General features: G+C 40.8%; 1 protein-coding gene across 1 annotated transcript in view; it reads right to left on the reverse strand.

Annotated features, from left to right (window-relative positions):
• Positions 1 to 561: 561 nt before the first annotated feature.
• The window catches only part of ST8SIA1 (ST8 alpha-N-acetyl-neuraminide alpha-2,8-sialyltransferase 1), a 134,965-nt gene continuing 111,305 nt past the window's right edge, over positions 562 to 24,221 (reverse strand). The window contains exon 5 of the mRNA XM_032208180.1: positions 562 to 1,482. Coding sequence (XP_032064071.1) covers positions 996 to 1,482 — 487 coding nt within the window. The 3' untranslated portion in view covers positions 562 to 995. The remainder of the gene's footprint in view (positions 1,483 to 24,221) is intronic.

The following is a 24,221-nucleotide window of genomic DNA, read 5'->3' on the forward strand; positions in this document are numbered from 1 at the left end:
ATGGAGAACCTCATTCTGCATTCCACTAAAGACCTCAAATCCCCTTGATAGTCAGTGAACATCTGGAGTCCAAATGAACACAGAATTAATCCCAAAGGCTGGACAGCAAAACAGGCCAGGAACAATCCCTGCTACAAAAGTCACTGTGGAAATCTTGCAGCAGGTCAACTGAAATCTTGTTGCACTTCACTTCTGCTTTTGTAACACAAGTTTTATTTTCAAACCAATTTCCCTTAGCCAGCTCTTGCCCATAGCATAGCATTAGCATAGTTGAAAGTGCAATGACCTAAACTATCCTGATAAAGCCTACAACAGGGAGATACATCCATTCTCAGTAGCAGGGCATTCCCAGGACATTCTTCTACCAGATTCTTGACACCCTTCACTCTCCCAAGTTTTTGGAGCAGTTGATGGTACTCAGCTCCTCTGGCTTTCACACCTTTCCCCTTTCTTCCATTGGAAAACAGAAAAATGGAAAAAGAAAGAAACAAAGAATTTTGACAACACACACACTTTCCTCTATAGCCACCCCTGCCCCCCACCCCACTCCACACACACAGAGGAAAATAAAGAGAAAAAAGGGAGGTTGTATGAGGAGCCAATCTGGAATGAAATGGATTTTTGTACAGACAGTCATATTTGGCACTGTCAGCAAAAGCTTGTGGGTGGCCCTGTATCTCTCTGAGCCTTAATGCCCTTTTTGCACTGGTCATTTAAAAATATCACCCAGAAAGTTCAGCTGTGTCGCTCATGACATTATTTTCACAATACTGCTGAATGGACTTGATGGAGAGATTTGTTTCCCCCCACCCCAGTTCCATAAAACACTATACATTAAGGACGTACTCCATTTGGCCTTCAAGTAGCATTTGTACGGTCCATGCAGATCCGTGATTATTTTCCCTTTAAAAAGAATCAACAGAAAAACAGAACTCTCTGTTGGAGAGCATGGAAATTAAAAACTATTGGATCTTCCAAACTGACTGCTACAATCCTTAGGCAGAAGACGTGACTAAAGGGTCCTCACATTGTTCTAGCTGCATTCTCAGTACACCACTTTTATGAAGGAACCAGAGCTGTAGAAATTCCTCCGGCATGGCATGAAATCCAGAATCAGGCAAGACATTGTCATAGTAATGATGGCTAATAAACTTCCCGTGCAGGTCCACTGAGAATGGCCAGAAGCCATAAATTGTTACTTCTTCACACAGACCAAGGGCAGCACTGACTAGGAAAAGTCCTGTGGAAAGACGTTTGGCATGGATACCTTTGCTCTTCCAGAACTTGCCAATGTCACGCAGGAAATTGGGGTTGGCAAAAAGCACTGCCTGCTTGGCACCGAAGTCCTCCAGGGTGTAGTAGACACGTAGGGAGGGTCCTGTCCCTGTCTTCATCGAGAAGGCTGGCATGTAGATGTAGCTGTGATTATACACCTTCACGCTGTCCACAAATGCTTTTCGAGACCAAAGCAGATTCTGGAACCTGTAAAACAAGAGAGAAAAGCATGTTGATAACACAAAACATTTTCTGCTTGTTTCAAAATCCAGCTATGAGCTGCTCTTCATACACAGATTTTTAGCTCATTGCACATCTTTCCTGAACCCAGGGAAAGTCCTGACAAAATTCAGTAATTTGTTTAGTCCAAAACCAGTATTTTATCAAGAATATAATCTTTCCTTGCCATATACTTCTGGACATGCCAAGATGCACAAGACATCTGGCAGGAAACTGTAGGCTGTGCACACACACCAAGGCCTTCACTGATGTTTGACATTAAATAAACCACCTTCAGTAAAATATTAAAGTACCCTGAATAAGCACCATTGGAAGTAACTGACAGAATTGTCACCAGAGTGACAGATAAAATACAATACCTAAAGCACAAACTTGTTAAGTAACCAGAGCATTTGCTGTTCTGAGGTGTGGGCTACACTGGAGAATACCTCTGCATGGGAAATTCACTATGATTCACCCCTGATTACCTGTTTCCTCTCCAGAATCCACATACTCTTCAAAGCACCAGTAGGTCATGATACACGGGCTTGAATAGGATGCCAGATGACCACAACAAGCACCAGATAAAATTACAGCTGAATGCAATTGCCAACTAAAAATACAGCTTCCACAGCATAGAAATGTCTCATGAACACGTCAAGTTCTTAGAAGTCTTTGCTCTGGCAGCAAACTCAAAATATTCATAGGAAGTGAAAAAGGTTTTGTTGACATTTTCAAAGTGCAATATTTGGTCTCCGGATTTGCCCCAAGTTCCTTCAGGTAGAATTAAAGTAGAGATGTTCTGAAGCAAACCCTCTGAGATCTGCATGGATCTTCATTACTAAGTGTTCTTCTCTATAGACCAGCTCCTACTGCACGGAGCAGATAACTTAACAAAACCCCTTCAAAGAAATTGATTCAACCTGAACATACAAAGCAAATAATACTAATAAATATTAGTTATTACTAATAAATATTAATAATAATAACAATAATAAAAATAATAATTTCATAACATTGAATTTGGCATTCTTTTCTGTAGAAAGAGATAAGATAAGTAGAAGGCCAGCCAAGACCTAAGTGCCCTAGCAAAAATTCATTATCTGGCTCTGCCTTCTTGTATGGGCCCTCTCAGACCTTTAAGTAAGCATTCCCCCAAACAGCTTTACCATTCTCTGTTCCCAGAACACCCTGTCAGATCATCAGGTCTAGGAGTTGGGCCAATCCTAGCAAAGCATTTCCATTTTCATCAGGACACACAGTCACCGAAGGGGAAAATAATCTCTAGCTTAATATTTTCAATATTCACTTATACACTCAGACCCTGTCCTTATAACTCTCTAGTTGTTTATAAAAGGTAGAATAGGGTCTGTAGCAGGTTTTAGAAGTATCACTCTCCATGATGCAGGGAGCCCACTGGGTGGTGGGAGATGCAGGTTCAAACTTCCTTTCACAACACAGGGAACCTGAGCACACAACTCCCACTGTCTTGTAGCAATGGGGTCCTTTCTCCTTGGTGCAGGGGAAAAGAGACAGCCCCTCCGCCAGTCCTGGAAGTCGGGTTTAATCATGTCCTTTTCCACTTACAGCTGGTTAACAATTTTCACTTCAGATGGCAAATAGATATGGTTATTCTACAGCTGCATTATTCAGCAAATTTACTATTCACAGAAAAGCACTGTTCAGCTCAAAGATGAATACATTAAAAATGCTCAGATACAGTCATAGAAAGACAGGGCTGTCTCTGAATATTCATTTGCCGTCATTGCCACAACACATTTACATTTATTCTACATGAATTTCCCAATATGCCTTAGAAGTAACAAGAAGTGAATGGCACTGCTATGATAATGGTGCATAGGGGGGAACTTCACGCAGGAGGGAAGGCATTTGTCGCAAAATTGCAGGCTGTCCTTCAGGAACACTGCTTCCTGGAAAACCGTGCCTTTTGCAAGTGATCTAGATTGCCCCGTTGCCAGGCGTCATGCCCCGTTCAACAGATGGACATTATACGGGTGGCCAGGAGCCCATGCAGAAGCATAAAACATGCTGATTATGGCTTGTCTGATAGCCTAAAACAGCCAAAAAGCTGCTGCCCATCTTGCACTCCTCATGAGGGGAGGTATCAGAAGCAAGTGATATTTTCTGTTCCCTGTTTGTAAAAATAGGAGCTCTGTCCAGCTTTCTGACTTTTCACAGGCTGCTTAGAAACTGAGAAATCTAGGAACAAATGCTACACATTGAGAAGTTTTTAAGATACTGTACTTGAAGCTCAAGCATATTTTCCTTTAATAACCAATGCAGACAGGGAGTCCTGCAGGCAATCCCATTCCAGCAGTGGCTTTTGGGGCACAATACCACATCCTTCTCAGCAGACAGTGAAGACAGAGAGACCAGGAGGGCTTTTCCTCTGCATCTGATCAGCTCTGAGGCGTATGCGTGAATGTGATGATATGGTTTCTTCCTGCTTGACCTGGCATGAATGCTGCCATCCTGGTACAGTCCTTGCATCCGGATGGGCGCACAGACACCCTCCCTTGTGCCAATACTTTTGCCTGGCCTTCTTTGAGTAAGGAGCCACCGGTTCCTAGTTAAGTGTTTCATAGAATCACAGGTGGGTTGAGGTTGGAAAGGGCCTGTGGAGGCCATCTGGTCCAACCCCTGCTCAAGCTAGGCCACCCAAAGCAGGCTGCCCAGGACCACGTCCAGGTGGCTTTTGGAGATCTCCAGGAAGGAAGGCTCCACAGCCTCTCTGGGCAGCCTGTGCCTGTGCTCCCTCACCCAGACAGCACAGAAGGGCTGCCTGGTGTTTAGGTGGAACCTCCTGTGTTCCAGTTTGTGCCCATTGCCTCTTGTCCTGGCGGTGGGCACCACTGAGAAAAGCTTGGTTCCATCTTCACTGCATCCTCCTTTCAGGTATTTATGCACATTGATAAGAACCCTCTGAGCCTCCTCTTCTCCAGATTGAATAGTCCCAGCTCTCTCAGCCTCTTCTCATAGGAGAGGTCCTCCAGTCTCTTCATTGCCTTGGTGCTTCTCTGTTCAACTTCCAGTCCATATCTGCTTACCTCTATCTTACATGTTTTGAACATTCAGTATTCTCAGTGGCAGCTGTGCAGTTCCTCTGCATTCATGGGTCTTCAGAATAAACCTGTCAAATGATCCAGCTCCTTGTGCAAGAGTGCATCTCAGACGACAACTTGGCTGTGACCAAGAAGCAGTGAAACTGCTTTCAAAGTCATCCTCTGACCTTCTGCAGTCAAGCTCCTACAAACTCATGGCAGGTTGCCAGCATTTAGATAATACTGGAGCTGGAATCTCCTGAGCCCTGAGCAGCACCTGAAGAAGACAAGAGCTGTTCGGAAATTTGCAGTAATGTGTCCCGGCAGCTTGACGGCAGCCCAGAGAGGCGACAATGACTGTGAACAGTGGTGAAAGCAGATCACAGCTTGCTCAGCCTGGGCGCTTCCCTTCCACTACACGCAGTAATGGCCAGCAAGCACATGAAAGCCTCAGTAACACATTTTCGCTGTCAGGTCCATATGACAGATCAACTTAAAAAGCACAACTTGCAAAAGGCACATGTAGGCACAGCTGCATAGATATAAGAAAAACAAATTCCTTTATACGAGCTGTAAGGTTCCCTCAGATGTGGTTAGCTTTTTCAGAGAGAACAATGCATCCAAGAGAAAACTGCCAGAGACAGTGCATTGTTAAGACAGTACAATCAAAGACTTAAGAGCATTAACTGTTTTGTTTTGTTTTGTTCTTAGTCTGTTTTTAATGTTCTTATTGATGTCCTCTAGAAGATATTTGGGACACGACTGCTCTCTGGTACTAAGACATGACTTCCATAACCACAAAGAACTTGCTGCAGTGATATTGAGCTAACCTACTTGCAGCTAATAACGGCAGCATTTTCTCGCATCTCAGTTTCTTTTTCATCTCCCCTGAGAGCCGCTGTCTCATGCCTATGATGATATCTCAGTCACTTACTGTGTTGGCATCTGCAAAATCACAAGTTCAGCATTCTGGATTAATTGCAAGTTGACTTACAAAAAAAAAAAAAAAAAAAGAGCTATGAAGGGAGCAGCAGCTCAAACACCAAAGAAATAGTGTATTATTTTAGAATTAAGATAAATAGAACTCAGGGGAATTGAGCATAAGGCCCATAAAGACTTGTGTATTTATCCCTATGTCAAAGGATAACCTTACAGATATTATTTAGATAATTTGATGTCAGCATTAGCCAGGAATGATTAAGCAATTTGCTGCAGCTGTTGGAATATGCTTACAGCTGGTGTCACGAGTCAGCTTGCAAGCACACATCTGAACCCATACTGCTGTGACACGAGAGTTTACTGCACTCAGTTCTGAGTGCTTTTGTGCTTTCAAATAGTGGTGCCCCTTTTAATGCCCTACACATTCATTCATATCATGCACTTCTTGATTATTCACCCCTTCAGGGCTCTTGTAGCCAATGTTACTGAACCATGGATTGTGCCTGAATTAACAGCACACTGGTTTCCATGCACCCATTCTCCGCATAGGCACTTTTGGCATGCATTACATGCAAGGTAGACTATTTTACTTGTCCACACAGGAAGACAGAAAAAAACACTTTAAGTACCATTAACTCACCCTATTTCTCATTTTATCCCAAATTCCCCAACTACACAAACCCTTGTTTACTTAGCCTAGGGAAAGCTACATTACTTAAGATTCAGTATAATCCCATTAAAGTCAGTGGCAAAACCAGCTCCAATCTCAGTGGTAGTACGCTCAGAGCTTCAAATAAAACAACAACAAAATCAGGCATGCAATGCACTTGAGAGTGGTTAGGAATTGTATGAAGTAACAAGATCAATCATAAAGACTGATCATTAAATCAATAAAATCAGAGATGCCAAATATTCTTCATCAATACAGGAGCTTTTATTCTGGTGGTAGATCCCTATACTTTGCCTAATTTCATTTCAAATGGCCTCTGCACAAGGAGCTCTCCCCTGTTCTCACTGTGGGTCCCTCCACAAGCAGCATGGTCACCCAGCTGAGAACTGACCACACTGCTGGGGTGATGCTATTCCCATCTTTTCCTTTCCCTTTGCTCTCCTCCCTCCCACACCTGATTGCCCTTTACAGACCCAAAGGCAGAAAATCTTCCACTCAGACTCTCAGTGAAGATGCTCCTTCCTCCCAGAACTCATGTTACTTCAGCCTTTATACACAGCTTGCCAAGACTCCATGCTGCCTCCTCTTTCATATGGACAGAGGCTTCCAACATTGACAAACCTGTGCTATGCTCTCATCTCCGCTCCCAAAGATTAAAATCAAACAAATTAGCTTGATTCTCCTTCTGCAGACCTTTTCAATGGCTTTTTTCCAGGTCGGGGATTACGTTCACTCCCACCATCAGCTCCAAAATCCCCAAAGCAAGGAGACACGCTCTTTCAACATTGATTGCAGAATATATTTTTCTCAGACAGGCTGTTTTTTAACGACTTGCTGTCCTTACCAGATGACCTTCAGAATAATCTGATGCACACCAAGTCCAGTTAGACATTGCAGATGTAGACTCTAATCCCTTTGAAGATGCAAGCTCATAGGACTGGATTCTGTATTAATTAAAGTTGTGGTATTTTTTTCCTAAACCTCCACCAATTACTGCTTTTACACAGTCATGCTGAGAATACTATATATAGTGCCAAGGGAAAGCTGACTCTATTTTTCAATGAACATGGAGCTATCCTATACACCAAAGCAATGAAACATTAAAATCAGTGTTCACTGGTATTTTGGGACTGTGTGTGATCCTCATTCTGCCAACTCAAATTAGAATGTGCTTTTAATAGCTACTCTTTCCAAAACCAGTAGAGCTAAACATCAATCCATTCTGTTGCCTGACAGTTTGAATCTTAGCTTTCAAAAGATGAGCTGTTCATCTTAGTTTGACTCTTTGAAGATTGCGGCTGCTATAATCACACAGAAGTGGAAGTAATATAAAAGGATAGGCAGAACAGCATGACTGTAAACTACTTGCATTGTAGAAATGAAATTGCTCCCTAGTATTTCTAAATCTTCTGAATATTTCACAGCACTTACAACTGAAATTCTGGAGAATGAGAAAACCAATGAAATGAGAACCAAAGAAATCAACCAGAAAAAAAGTTATAGAACTAAGCCTGATATTTTAGCATTCAGTTTTACTGGATTGCATGCCAGAGTGAGCCACTGAGAAGAAACGTAATCAGATCACACATTTTCTCAGGTTTTAAAGGAAAACAGAATTCTAACAGAACATGAATCCTATAGCAACGCCATTTCTGCTATCCTTCCCTTAAGTTCTAGAATAATAAATTTGGCCTGATCACTTTTGTTTCCTCTTTATATAGCTCCAGACATCTTAGGATTACAACATAAAAATATTGAAAATACAGTCTTCGGAAAATTTACTCTTTATTAACATGCAGTCTCTCAAACAGTCCACTCTGTCTATGGAGAGCAACCAAACAGGAAAAGAACAGTGCAGTATCCCCTGTACTTTTAGGTCTCTAACCCCAGTGCTGTCCAGACTTGAGTCTCAAGAGATCACTGCCTGCTATAGCGTTGCAGCAAATACAAAGTTAGTAACATTAAGCTTTCCTGTCTGTTCATTCTGGCCTTAAATGCTTTATAACCCAAATATAAAACATATATTTTTACGTCTATGTTTACAGTGATGTAAGACTAATTCATAAGTGAGGACACTTTCTGGCAGGTATACTTGATTGTTTACTAAGCCTTCAACATCATGACCTCCTTAGCATATTAATAATTTTTGTATGTCAGTGAAGCTGACATTCAGCTATATCTTCTCTTCAACCCCTTATAGCTCTTTCCAAAGAAATTTGAATATAGAAAACCAACAATATTTGAATTAAAATGTTTCTTCTTAAAATGCCCTGTGCAACAAAAAGTGCAGATTGAAGAGAAATTATTTTAAGAAGTAAATGCTTTGATAGGCATTAGGACACAATTGTAGCTAGGATAGTTGGGGTTTTTGTTTGTTTGTGTGTGGGGTTTGTTTTGTTTTGTTTTTACGAATATGATCACCTAAGAAATGTTTTGTAAACTACAGTATATGGATCACTGGTGGTCCCTGAGGTCATGTCACATTGCCTGCAGCTGGAGTGAAGATCTGTATTAAAGAATGTTGTCAACTAAAAGTCTGATAATTAGTTGCTCATAGGCCACAAGAATATGGGATGAATCTACAATATTTTAAACAGGGTAAAATAAATTTACAAAACTATAAAACCTGCAAAAATAGTTCCTTTACTAGCTGCTTCCCCTAAGCAACTTCACCTGTTCTGGCATCCCTGGGACAATAAGCATTGCTACTGAGCAGAGAACTAGCAGTCAACTGAATACAAGCAGTAGAGGTGAGAAATTGCTCTGGAGCAGTTAGGTTAGTGGAGGCCAGACACAAAGCAAAAAAGATGGAAAAAGAGTGAAACACACATTGACAATCCAATGGACAACAAAACCCCTTCCAGATCTTGGCACAAGAGTCCATGCCATCATTGAAATCTCTAGAAATGAGCCAGGAGAATTCAAGCCAGTCCAAGGACTGCAGGTGCCACTAGACTTTGAAGGCACCAGCTTCAGTGAGTGAGCTTTAAAAATGTCCCTTCTGAAGAAAAAAAATACTTCACTTTCATTTAATGTCAATTTACAGCAATATTTCTCCACAATTCCGGTGCTGTTCAATTCTGCCTAGAAACATTGGCAGATGTTTCTCAAGGCTTTCAACAGATGTTTGAAATGTGTTGATTTGCTGCACACTAGATCTTTGAAAGCACCTCTCCTTTACTCTGCAACTCATACATGAACACCTGGGAAAGACTAAGAATATGACAAGTAAATTTGAACTCTGTCCACATCCAAGCATTTTCAGCTCCGAAGATTTTCTGATACAGGTGTAGTTTATCTGTGTAGTAAGCCCAGTGAATCTTAATTCCAAGTACTTGCCTAATATTTTCTTCTCTTCATCCTTGTAACCAATTATTTTACCAGTACATTCTTTCTTACAACATGATTGCCTTGATTCCTTTGTCAAAAGCCTTTTGAAAATCCAAATAGACTTTTCTACTGGCTATAGACAATCCTTATCCACATACTTGGTGATCTATTCAAGAACTCTAAAAGTTTTACATGCTAAAATTTCCCTTGGAGTCAACAATGCTGACTCTCCACAAGAGCATGTATATTTATCCATATGTTCACTAATAATATCTTAAAATACAGTCTGTACCAATTGGGTTGGTACAAATATCGGTCTTACAGACCTATTTGAACTATTTTTAAACATCAGTGTTCCTTTGATACCTACTTATCTTCAAGTACCAAGGCAGTTTTAAGTGAGGAAACACACACTACTGTTCCTTCAATACTCATGGGTGAGTCCAGTCCTGCTGTTTACTTTCACGTAATTAGAAGCATAGAAGCATTGAATCACAGAATTATTAAGGTTAGAAAAGACTTCCAGGATCATCTGGTCCAACCATCCCCCCACCACCAATAGCACCCACTATACCATGTCCGTATGTGCCACGTCCAACCTTTCCTTGAATACCCCCAGGGACAGTGACTCCACCGCCTCCCTGGCAACCTGTCCCAGTGCCTGACTGTTCTTTCTGAGAAGAAATGTCTCCTACACCTCCCCTGGTACAACTTGAGGCCATTCCCTCTAGTCCTATCACTAATTACCTGTGAGAAAAGGCCAACCCCCAGCTCCCTCTCAGGTAGTTGTAGAGAGCAATAAGGTCTCCCCTGAGCCTCCTCTTCTCCAGACTAAACAACCCCCGTTCCCTCAGCCGGTCCTCACAGGACTTGTGCTCCAGGCCCTTCACCAGCTTTGTAGCCCTTCTCTGGACATGTTCAAGGGCCTCAATGTCCTTGTACTGAGGGGCCCAAAGCTGAACACAGTACTCGAGATGCGGTCTCACCAAAGCAGAGCACAGCGGGACGATCAACTCCCTGGTTCTGCTGGCTACACTATTCCTGATACAAGCCAGAAAGCTGTTGGCCTTCTTGGCCACCTAGGCACAGTGCAATGCAAACTGCCTTTCTGCAATGGATGTGTCTTCTCTAAGCAGTTCTTCTTTACCTGATCATCAATTGACCATACACATATTATGGCAGGTGGGGATGGGGTTGTTGGGTTTTGTAGGTTTTTTTTTTGCTTTTCTGGCTCATGCTGTTGCTGCAAGGAGGATTTTGCATTAGATTTTAACTCCTCTAGTCAGTTACTTTTGAAAAGTTTTTCTGCCTGCCACACACATACATATATGTATATTTAATATTTAATCAGCCATATTATAATAATTTCCATTTCCTTTGTTTGGAAACAACTTCAGCTTTTGGTAGGATGTTTCTGTGTTTCCAGTAATCTCCTTTTTTTTTTTTTTTTTTTTTTTTTTTTTTTTTCCCCCACTTAGTGATGTCAACTTTATTTTACCTTTTCTTAAGGCTTGACAGATCCTAGCACTGTCCTTCCAGTATGGGATATGTTAAAGAGTCCACTATTTTGAGTAATCATCCAGATATATTTTCTAAGATGCATGGTGTTTAATGCCAAGAATGCTGCTTAAATTCCTTCTCAACATGATTAAACTGACAAGGTTTCTCCTTGTCTGGTAGTACAGCCTGTACTCAATTTAAATTGCAATAACTAGAACAGTCTCAAAAAGAAGCACAGTACACATAGCTGAAATATGCTAGAGCTTTTGCTAATCTCTTCAACTGTTCTGATATTTTTGAAAGTGCTAGAATTCCTTCATCTTCTTCTCCTCATTAACTTAATTCAAAGGATATACAGTGCAAAAGAAGTAAAAAATCAAATAATAAATTAAAAAATTAACTTTTTTTTTTTTTCCTTTAAGGTAGCAGGAAATTAATTTTGTTTGCTAGGAGAAGAGTAATACTTTTGAAAGGCAGTTCTTGTCCTTGACTACTTTACAGCCCTCTCTGCATTTGTGGAGGAGAGTGTTTTGTTTTCAAATGTCAGAGAAGGATCAGTGGCATCCAGACTGCATTATATAGGAGCAGCTTTGTAAATGCAGTCCATGTTCTTCCTGTGTCACATATCTGTAAGTGTTACGTCTCTTATATTTCATAATACACTAATACAGATGTTGTCCTACCTTCTCATATTCTTAACTACCAGACAAGAAAACCTTGCATACCCTTTTCCTGATGGTTAGGACTACCTCCTACCAGATAAGAGACTGGAAAGGAAACCGAACTTGGACCTAACACAACTTCAGTGACTGGGGTGACTATTTTCCTCTCACTTAAAATACATCTGCCTTGGGCAGTTTTCTGAACCAAGCTCTATGTCATTCAGCTGAAACTGCTCAGCCTGATTTTGTAAGTTGCTTGGGGACAACTTAAACTATACTATCGGGAAGTTTTAGTCAGTAAAAAATACATCCAGCTCTAGTTTCATTTCTTTGTTTGACTGAGGTTTTCGCACCAATTCCCTTCAAGGATGTATCAAAATATTACTACAACAGGAGCTAGATTGAAGTGACACTGTATGGGTTTTAGAGGAGATGGTAAGTACCTTCCCAACAAGTGCTGTATGTGAAACAACAATCGAGCTGTAAACTCCTTTTTTTGTACTCCATCGAGCTTACCTGCCTCCCTGAAACCTAAAGAACATCAGCTGTTACAGGCGTTCACGTTCAAATGATTAAGGAAAACAAGTTCAGCCTTCTACAGAATTAAGGAGATTTCTTTCAGATTCAGGCAGCACAAAAAATAAGCTCCTTTTCTTTAATGCTCAGAGCAATTAATATTGAATTACAATAGAAATTCTATCCAAGGACTTCTGACAATCACATTAATACTAAATGACTTCCACATGCTTTATGCGATTACAAAAAACACCAAAGATGTGAACATAGATTGAGCCATTATTTTAAATCATTAGTGAATAATCAAACAGGAACAAAAGCTATCCATTAGCGGTTTGTCTCCCTGAAGCATCAGTAACACATTACCTGAAAAACCCTTAGACTTGAACTGGGCAACCAGGCCAAAGGGTATATTGGAGTGAGGAGGAAGGAATGGCTAGGGATCCACAGCACAAAGCAGTGACATGAAAACAGGATGTCTTAAGGGCATCCATTTGATAAGGTCAAAGCACTTTTCAGATAAGGCCCTACTGTAGGTTTGAAGGCAGTTGTAAATGTCAGATCTGCCAGTGGCTCTGAAGAACCTGAGCTTAGTCATGAATCACATGGGACAAAAGAAAGTCATGTCCATAAATCCTACCTTGAGGAATGGTGCAGAAATGGTTACATTCCCCAACGGTTTTCATTTAGCCATCAGTTGCTCTGGCTGCTATACCTTCACATCCCTAGCAGCTCAGTAAGATATTCCTAAAGCAGCTAATCACACAGTAAAATTGATGGAATTTAGCCTCTTGTTTTACAGAAATATGCCAGAATACCTTGTACAGTGATGTGCAACACTTGGGAGCAACCGTTGAAGCTCTCTTTATCCAGATAATGATCTGAAGAACAAATATACTTTTCAACAAGCAACATATTTTTATCTGAATTTGCCTCAAGGCCAAATTTCCCTTCCCTGATTGCCGTTACTCTAATAAGCCACAGTGCACAGTGCTGTTTTGCCTTGCCAAACCAGAGTCAGGAAACTTACGTGCTCCAGCATTCTAGCACTTTGCTTCTAATACCAAGAAGTTCTTCTCAAATTGGTCCTGCTTGTCAGAAAAATCAGAACATTTCTTTCACCTCCCTCCAAACCTGCATTTCTTATTTTAAAAAGAACAACCTCAGGAATGTCACATTTTAAAATGTTTCTCTATTTTGAAAAATATCTCAAAATTAAGTACAAATATTAAGATGCTTTTTGATGCTTGACACAACTGCATTGATATCCATGGATTTACACTACTTTTTATCAAATGCTCACTTCATGATATCATACACCAGATATTTAAAATTTCAGAAACCACTAGTACACTGCAGTATTCAAGAAGCACACTGTGAACATACAACTAAAGACTATGATCTTACCTGGATGCACAAGAGTATAGAGACAACTCATTCAGCATAATCATTTGCATTCCCAAGCCATGCTTGTTTAATGTACCAGGAGAAAGGAGGGATGGCAGTAACAGTGCTGGAGTATACAGTGGCAAAAAATATGACAGCACACTGCATGAACACACAGGCTCTGACAGAAAAGTCTCATGTACTCTGTTTCAGCAGCTATACCCAGTTCCATTTTCTGCTCAATGTACCTAGGAGCATGGAGTCAAAAGCATAAACAATTTGCATGAGGGCATACTAATTTGCCTAATGAATTTCTGTCCAGAAAGCCAGTTGACAAAAATAGTTCACCCAATATATGCCAGCTATTTCTCTGATTTATTTTTCTCAGTACCATTCTCTGCAGCCTCAAGTGCTGAAGTACTGCTAGAGGTATATGCAGGGCAGATGTCTGACCTAGTTCAGTATACCAACCACCAAGGTCTCTGGGGACAGCCCAGCAGAAGTACCTGTTTCAGCAAAATCTAGCTGCAATTGTTCGTGTACGACTTTGTTGGATGTAGTAACTTGTACAAATTTCCCCAACAGACGTGGAACAAAGGCATGGGAACAAAGGAGTGGAGGGATGGCCTGGGTTTACAGTTTCTGCTGTGGCTGGGACACGGGTAAACTGCAGACATTTTGCAGAGCTGAGATGCCAGTGGGGAACAGCAAGAGGAACAGAGAAGTTGCAGAGCAAAATTTGTTGGAAATCCTGCAGTGGATCCTTCACTGTAAGAAATGACAACTTCAGAAGGCTCTATAGGAGCTTCCAGCAGCCCTGAAATGTTTTCTGATATCCTGTAACCACCATAAAACCTGTAATAAAGAATCAAATGCTACAACTGTCAGATGCTGCTAAAAAAGCAGAAGAAATCAGGGCTATCACCAATGTCTTCATGCCTCTAAACTAAGATGATGCTTGCCATTAAAAAAAAAAATACAGATAATCTTAAGAAGGCATCTGTAGCTTGCAATTCAAAAGCTATGAGCAAACTCACTGTTCACACTTGCTCAGCACAGATGCAGAGATCAGTTCTTCTTCCAACACTTTTGTTAGATTTTTCTCCTTTACAGTCCAGGACACTCAAACTCCAGTTCTCAGACCCCAGACAAAATGGCTTCAAATTCAGTGGTCTCGGTTTATAAGACCTGATGCATGCTTTTGGTTTGGTGTAGCTCTGTACCACTAAGTGCCCCTTTGGTTCAGACCTACACAGGCTGAGACACTGAAAGCCAAATGTAGATGAAACTGAGAGCAACACTACCACCTTAACCACCTAAGCCACCTTCTGAACATTCATATACCCAAAAGAATGCTGGCAACCTGTGCAAATATCATTTCAGGATGACAGTTTTGTATAGTTATACCTAATAACTGCTGGGGACATAGTGCTGTAATAGTACTGAGAGGTTAGTCGTCTCTGTTAAATTAAAAACGACCCCAAATCAAGTAAAAGTACTGGATTCCTGATTGCTCACATAGCATAATGCTGTTAGCTCACCCTTTGGCTCTGTTTCAAGTGCTCCAGCTACTTCTCTCCAAGACAAATATGCTGCAGAGACTCAGTCAATGCCCTTGTAGGTCAGTCTGTGCTCTCTGTGCTACTTGGCATTGGAGCCATGAATTGGTCCCTGCCCTCGTTTATTTACAGGTGTAGCTATATCTCCAACGCACATCGGATAAGAGAAGCACATTCATGTGGAGCAGCAGAAATGAGAAACAAGCCACAATTTGCCATTGTCACAGGCTAGCTCTCGGACTACAACTGGGAGTCTACCACAGCACAGGGAGGGAGCCAGGAGGACCTGTCTTTAGTTGATGAACTTCACTGGCCAGGAACAACCAATGTGGTGCCTTAGGGATGCCTACAAAAGCCAGTCTTGGATTTTATGGGGAATTAAAAGCAAAGCCCTGAACACCTTGCTACTGCAAGTTCCCAGACTTATAAAAGGTTTGTGATTATGCATGGGTACAGCACATATACAGATGTGCTGAGCTGAGCCAGCCAAGCCACTTGGCTTTCCTGCCAGATTCACATACAAAAATGGGAGTAAACTTTATGCTTCAGATTCTGTCTGCAGGAAACAAACAGGAGAAGGCCACTAAATGCTGAGGAAGGGGAAGTGCACCAGTCTCACTCAGGCTGCCCCAAGCTATTATCTCAGGGAGGAAGGACCCTAGGCAGGATAGAAAATGGGAGCCTCACAACAATATTCCCACTGTAGCAGAAGGGGACAGAGTATTGTCTAATATCCTTTTACAGCACAATCTGTTCATTGTCAACAGCTTTTTATTTTTACATTTATTCCTGAGTGTACTGCTATATGCATTCACATGCTCACAACATCCATATGCATACAGTCTCTACCCAAAATATCCTGCCTATCATCTTCCTGCATTTTGTTTCCTTGGGGAGAATTCCTGCAAGATTCAAGTAGTCACTTCCAGATTTGATGCCCTGAATCATGAAAAAAAGCCTTAATTTTCTTCTACAACAACATTCTGAAATTTCACAACACGCTATATTTTATGACATATATGTGATAGACCAGCAGCCCCTACCTTCCACACAGAAAGCTCACTAAAAAAATCCTTTGTAGTGTTTGAAAACTAATGGTGGTAAACAACAAAATTCTAGGATCACAATACTTACTCACAAGCTCACAAAAAAAAAAAAAAAAGAAGAGTGGTTACCAGTTATCCACTTCTCAATATACAGCAAGATTTTGTAAAGCTTCCAGCTAACTTAAAATCTTAATTTGTATTGAAAAGCTCCTTGTTTACATTCCTCTAACATCAGCCTTGAGAATTCATAGACAAGCCACAACTCACCAAGAAATCCAGTAGTTAATAGTAGGTTATTACATACAATGAAGGAACAAGTCACTCTCACATTTTCCTTCATATAAATCCTGATAGTTCAGTGGCATAAAAATATTAAGCATCTGCCTTGCTATTTACACATCTGATTAAAGATTATTGGCTGTTGTTAGTGAAGTATAAATTAGCTAAGAATCAATTGAGGCTTAAGAGATAATTTTGCTAAGTCTTCTTAGCTGGTACACTAGGAAATTTCTCTGTGTAATCCACATGCCAGGAATTGACTTCATTGATAAATAGAAGCGGTTTAATCCATTTTTCCACCCAATTCTCCCTCTATTCTCAGAGTCACTTGAAATTGCTATTATTTTTTCATTGCTACTAAAATAAAATGTGTGGATTCAAATTCTACTCTTAATTTATTCTGGGGAAATTTGTCCTCCATGAGAACTACATTAATCTCTGCTCTGTTAAACCGCACTATACATACTGACAGCTTGATTTTCTTCATCCTGCTGTTATCTTTCAGAAGTACCATTGTTCTGTCTCAACAGAATGAGCTTTTGGCAAGTTTCCATTTCCTCTTCCAACAAACCAGCTATTGTGGAAAAAAGATGAAACCAAAATGAAAAAAAGCTGTAAATCGGCTTTAACCTACCACATATGTTGATATTCCACATATGTTGAATATCACTGTGCTTTCACTATTTACTCTTTCAAATCAGAAATTTAAAAAAGAATCACTGCTAGGAAAAAAAAAAAAAAAAAAGGAGACAGGAAGTAGAAAGCAAGCATTAGGGTGGGCACAAACTCTCATTTACTAATCCTGTAGAAGTTATGTTTGTAATACATTCCAGACCAGATGGTAGAAAACTGCCATGAAAAACTAATTTAAAACAAACTTCCTTGGAAAAGAGAGTAGCTGAACTTGGTACAAAAGCAGTCTGTGCAATTTGCTATGTAATCCAAATAAAACAGTCGGAACTAATTTCAATCATTCAGCTTTTCCCAGAAGTACATATGATACAGAACTCAATCTTTAAATTCGAACTTGTCTAACTTAGCTGGGGAGATTCATGTGGGACGGAATACTATTTTATTTACTTTTACAGATGAGTGCATTTGCTGATATAAAATGCAAGACAAATCAGATGTGTTTAGCTAACAAGAAATCCACAATTAGTCAATTGTCTTAAAAATAAAGTTATACCCAAAAAGCATGTACAGAAATCATAATTCCTTATTTCTGTAAGTATAGCTACTCTCTTTTACTGCCTTTTCTTTATGGTAGGAAGACAGGGGGGAAGCTGAGCTTTCTTATGTTTTGCACACCAGCAGTTCAGTTTCTTAGTAAGGATTTTCCTCACCTCCATTTTGATGTTCTAGGCAATGGATCAGAGCTCAGCTAAATTGTATTATGCTTCTTGCAGAGTACCAGAAGAGGATAAAAACAAGATTGCCAACATATTTAAATCACTCTCCATGTGCTGGAGATTGCATGATGTTTTCCTCAAAGGATTTTTCAATTTCCTACTGTGCTGAAGAACTGAAAAGAAAGCTACATGGGCTAAGATAGGATACATGATTTGAAAGACAGGATTAAGCCCATATGAATGCCATCCGCACTTGGTACTAAATCTGGATGGGTAATATCAAGGCAGAGCAAACTGAGGATCCTGAAGGCTAGCTTGAGACAAATGCAAAGTGAACAATTCATCGTCAACTCTGAGTGCAGAGGTACAGGAAGGGATGTTCATTTCTGGTAGAAAATACTTCTGGCATATACTTCCCGTAACATTCTTTCCCCTCGTGTTAAGATATTTTTGTCTAGAATTTCAGTTATCTTAGCCTACACAAAATATTATTTCCTCTTTCTACTCCAATCTATTATTTCAGCTGCTACTTTTTTTTTTCTCGTGTTGTTGGAAACATCGCACAAGTCTGTGTACGCCGCCTGTGCTTCTCTATTCCTTAGTATACATCCATATGGTTCTTACATATTAATTCAATAAATACTTCAGCAACCAGTTTTATAAAAGCTTTTTCTTCTTTAAAGATTATATTGAGAAAAGACACTACACAGTTTTATTTCATTTAAAAACTATTCTTTAGTTCCTGGACAAACAGGGCAAAATGTAGTAAACGTGGAGGGACAGTATTTGCACCTCTAAGGCTATCTGGTCAAGGACATTTTCAATGAAGGGAAAAATAATAATAATAATAATAATAATAATAATAATAATAATAACAATAACAATAACAATAATAATAAAGATAAAGGGAAAGGAAAAGGAAAAAGACATAAACAAGAATAGGGAAGGAACCAAACTTGACCAACAAAGGTCACACTGACTGCTAAGGGTATTCCAGCAAGGTTTCCTGATGGAAGAAATCCTAAAGTGGAATGGTAAGAAAAGAGGAAGATAAAAAAATCAAAACACATTGAGACACAGACCTGACAAAGTAACATGGAGACAAACGAAAAGAATAAAACTTCCCAAAATATTTTTAATTGAAGCCAACAAAAAATGCTCTGTTTGGATTTGTTACCCTGCGTGTCATGTTTATCTATAGACGTGTCTTCAGTACATCCCGGAGAGGGATGCAATACAAAACATTTCCTGACTGCCTTCCTTTTCTGTGTTCATGCTTTGACTTTGTCTTTTTTATGCATGTTTCTGGACTTTTGGTTATCTTTGTTGTAGACCATTTAGAAAACACCAAAATTAACCAATTTGTCTATTGGATAAACTACTACTGTCTTCATAAGAACTGTGAAATCAGCTTTGAAAGGAACCTACAGAAATGTAGTAAATTGTATTTTTCAATTAATTAATTAATCTTCTGGAAAATGTACCACCAGGCTATCCATAAGTTGCAACCTCATCACCAAAGCCTAGGACCTTTTCATAACAAAACAAAACAAAACAAAACAAAAGAGTTATGGATCCCAGTCCTACTTCCTGTAACAAGAAGAGCAATAATAATCCAGGTTCTGGAAATCCTTTTAAGAAGATACATTCAAAATCACACTTATTATATATTAATGCTTTATAATCACAGGCACAAGAAAGACATACATGTAGATTCCCTGGTGCATGATGAACACAGCTTCAGAGCTCTGATGAAAAAACAGACCCTTGTTTTCTGACCCACCCTCTCCAAATTACAAACACTGTATTGAAAAAGAACACACATACACACAAAAATTTAGTTTAAACTCCAAAGACACTGAACTAAGAGCACTAGACTAAGAAAATCAGAGTAAGAAGGAGGAAAGACTGGTCAGTGATGAGGACACAGCTGCCTTACTCCACGCACAGACACACCAGGAGGAAAGCATGCTCCAAAACAAAACACTGCTGCCCTAAACAACAGATGCTGTAACAGCCAGGGAGAAGCCTCGCAACATGTGCATGGAAGCTGTTCATGAAGATAGTTAATGAGGAGGAAGGCCAGCAAAACATGCTTGGTACTTGAGGTAACAGGCTTACCCCCATGCAATTCTCCAGACGTGCCAATCAAAGGCAGAAACTGTGTGCAGATTTAAAACACCTTTAAAAGTGGATGTGCTGCAATTGGAGGAAGCAAAAGGGAAGCATTTTAGACTAAGGCTGCCACTGATGCAAATCATGCACATCTGTGATGAAAAGGGTATGAACAGGGACTGTTAGTGAGCAAGCAGTCCTCATAACCCTTGAACTGCTGACCCCAGATGCAGGCTCACCTCTGTTGGCCGTATGGCAGGGAGCAGATCTCCGAAGCAGGTTGCATCTTCAGAGTGACTGAGCAAAAAAGCACTGTATAAAAAACATGCCTCATCAGCTCAGAGAAAGACAGAGAAAGCTATAATGAGACCAGAAGAAAATGGCCAGAAGCGGGCATTAAAATGCATGTAGAATCCAACAGCTCAGAGACAGAGATGTATGGAAAACACCCTGTCATGCTCTAAAAACAGGTGATATAGAAGAAAAGAGACAATAACGTTTTGCAAATTGAAGGGTCTGATTCCACTCCCAGAGATCCCAACGAGAAATTCCTGTTGTCTAAAGCAGTGCATAAATCAAATATATGGTAACAATTCCCCGGAAAGTGAGGTTGTCATCACTTGATGTAAGTGGACTTACTATCCAGCTGCATCATTGTCACAACAAGAAATTCACTGGGATGAAGTTATCTAAACCTAAAAAAGATTAATTCAATATTACCCTGATACATATTCCAGGTAAATGTACTTTTGAGAAGATCAATATCAGCTTAGGTTGAGAAATGGCATTTATCCTCATAAATTTAAGAGATGATGGATAGGTATATTATGCAGCAACAGTGCAGCCTGAGCATATTATGACAAGTAATCTGTTTGCCAGCAAAGAACTGCCTTATCTAGTGCCAGGATCTTACACCAAATGAGCTGGATAGACAACAGAATTATTGAAAAGGACAAAACGTCTGCCAGTGCAAACACTGACCACATACAAATCCCTGTGCTGTGCCTAAATTGCCGAGTCTGCACCTAGTATTGAAACATATCACACATTTGACGTAGTTACCTTGTACTAATTTGGGACAAGGGAAGTGTGCGGTGTCAGAAGAACAATAGACCCAGCTCCCTCTGCCTGAATAATGCTGCTGATGTCATGTCTGACTTCAGTGGACACACTCCAGAATTTTTCTCAATTATCGCACAATTAGTCCATCAGCAGCATTTTGAAACACGCATGGTTGTCAGGGGAAGGAGTAATGAAAGAGAAGAGGCGTCTCGGACCTTATCCAAACCCTTTGGAGTCAATGACAGTCTGTCAGACGTGCAAAGAATCAGCTGCTGCTCCTGAAGAATGGCCATTTAAAAATCTCCTTCACCTCTAACCACTTAGACACAGAAATTAATATTGAAAGAACATGTGTGGAGATGCCTATCATGCAGAAAGTGGCAGGAATCACAAAAACAAACAATTCCACCATGAATGCAATGAAGACATCGCAGCTGCAATCATGAATAAAAACAAAGCCCCGTCAGCACAGTCTGAAAGCCTGCTTGTACAGCACAAGCACAGGTGGTCAAAGATCAGGTATAATAACGTCACGCCATTTTTAATTCCCTAAGGCAAGGTCTTGCACAGCAGATGGCCCATCCTCTAGCTTTTTCATTGTTAATACATCACTTGATCTATTTAACACACTGTCCTAACTGTGGAAAAAAAAAAAAAAAAGTGCAAAATTATCTCTACCTTGGAGCGCTTTGAGCATGTTATGAAATGAGGTAACTACACAGAATAAAATCAACTCACAGATGCAGGCCATTTATATTGCTAATCTTGTCTTTGTTGCAAGGCTGGGGTTGTCATATAATGAAACAAGCAGAAGAGAAAAAAAGATGCAAAGGTTATGTAGACCACTTAGGAACAGGCTGAGGTCAGAGCCAGAGAAAAGATGCTTTGAGAGATGCTGTGTAAAAGCACAGTGAGCAAATTCCTAACAAAACATTAAAAAGAAATGATGTGGAAATCGATTTATAAAACTAGTGATGTGCAAAGCAGAAGGGAGTCATAGGTTGAGTTTAGTTTGTGAGAGGGTGAGAAAGACAAAGGTGACCTAAAATGACACAGATTTATATGCAAGTATGAATGCTTTTCAAAATCTCTCCATTGCCTTCTCTGGGCTATGGTTTGTTCCCAAAGGTTTCAGATGCTGCAGGGCTTCTCTGAACCTTTCCATGTTTTGCTAACCTCTGCTGAACAAAATCATTTTTCTCTTTCCTAGCACCAATGAACGTTAATCTAGACCCGGGATTCCACCGCTGTCTCTACAAGCTACATGTTGGCCCAATGCTGAACAGTTAGCTCCACTCATCCAGCCTCTGCCAAATTCAGTAAACAGAACCATAGGGCCAATCAGCTGACACTATAATTAAGAACAGGACAACATGGTGCCTATAATCCTATAAACATCATTAATGATTAAGACATTTTTCTTTTTTTTTTTCTGGCTTTGTCACTATTATCACGCTTAGAAAGTTGTGTCTGAAATGGTTGTTAATGTCCCCAACATAGCCTACACAATAAAAATTTTACAGTTGAAGAAGGTAAACAAAGCATGCTTATAGACACTGTCACAGAGTGGTTGAGGTTGGAAGGGACCTCTGGAGATCATCTACTTCAACCGCCCTGTTCAAGCAGGGTCACCTAGAATACGTTGCACAGGATCACATCCAGGTGAGTTTTGACCATCTCCAGAGAAGGCGACTCCACAGCCTTTCTGGGCAAGACATTCTAGCACTCTGTCACTCTCACAGTAAATAAGTTTTTACTCACATTCAGGTGGAACATCCTGTATTTCAGTTTGTGCCTGTCGTCTCTTATCCCATCGCTGGGTACCACTGAAAAGAATCTGGCCTCATCTCGACACCTTCCCTTAAGATATTTGTATGCATCAATAAGAACCCCTCTCAGTCTTTTCTTCTCCCGGCTAAATTGGTCCATCTCTCTTGGTCTTTCCTCATAACACAGATGCTCCAGTCCCCTAAACCAACTTTGTAGTCCTCCACTGGACTGTGCAGAAGCTCCACGTCTCCCCTGTAGTGGAGAGCCCAGAACCAGATACTCCAGATGTGGCTTTACCAGGGTTGAGTAGAGGTGGGGGATAATCTCTCTTGACCTGCTGGCAACACTCTTCCTAATGCACCCCAGGATACCATTGGGCTTCTAGGCCAAAAGTGTCGGGCCAACCCTGTTGACTCGTGGTTGCTCATTGTCCAACACAACTCCCAGCTCCTTTTCCACAGAGCTGCTTTCCAGCAGGTCAGCTCCCAACCAGTACTGGCGCATGGGGTTATTCCTCCCTAGGTTCAGGACCCTGCATTTCCCTTTATTGAACTTCACAAGGTTCCTCATCGTCTGACTCTCCAGCCAGTCCAGTTCTCTCTGAACAGCAGCACAGACTTCTGGTGTATCAGCCACTACTCCCAGTTTTGTGTCATAAGCAATCTTGCTGAGTGTGCACTCTGACCCTTCATCCAGGTTGATGTATAAGTTGAATGAGACCGGACCTGGCACTGACCCCCTGGGGACACTGCTAGCTACAGGCCTCCAACTGGGATGTATCACTGACCAAAGCCCTCCAAGCTCTGCCATGCAGGCTGTTCTCAATCCACCTCACTGTCCACTCATTTAGCCGACACTTCCTGAGCTTAGCTATGAGGATGTTGTGGGAGACGGTGTCAAAAGCCTTGCCTAGCCCTTGCTAAAAGCCTTGACAAGCCCTACCTTGTCATGGTAGACAACATCCACTGCTCTCCCCTCATTTACCGAGATAGTCATTCCATCATAGAAGGCTATCAGATTGGTTAAGCATGACTTCACCTTGAGGAATCCAGGCTGACTACTCCTGATCATCTTCTTTCTCCACAAGCTTAGAGATGACAACCAGGGTGAGCTGTTCCGTCACTTTTCCAGGGATGGAGGTGAGGCTAACTAGCCTGTAGTTGTCTGGGTCCTCCTTGCCCTTTTTGAAGACTGGAGTGACGTTGGCTTTCTTCCAGTCCTCAGCCACCTCTCCTGTTCTCCACAACCTTTGAAAGATGATGGAGAATGGCCTAGCAATAACATCCACCAGCTTGCTCAGTACTCGTGAGTGCATCCCCTCAGGGCCCATGGATTTGTGGGTCTCAAGTTCACCTAAACTCTAACCTGACCCTCCTCAACCAAGGCAAAATAATCCTATCTCCAGACTTCCTCTCGTCTCCAGGGTCTGGTACTCCTGAAGCAAAGAAAACATTTAGTAATTCTGCCTTCTCTAGCCTTCAC

Source organism: Aythya fuligula, chromosome 1, assembly GCF_009819795.1.
Source record: "Aythya fuligula isolate bAytFul2 chromosome 1, bAytFul2.pri, whole genome shotgun sequence".
NCBI lineage: Eukaryota > Metazoa > Chordata > Aves > Anseriformes > Anatidae > Aythya > Aythya fuligula.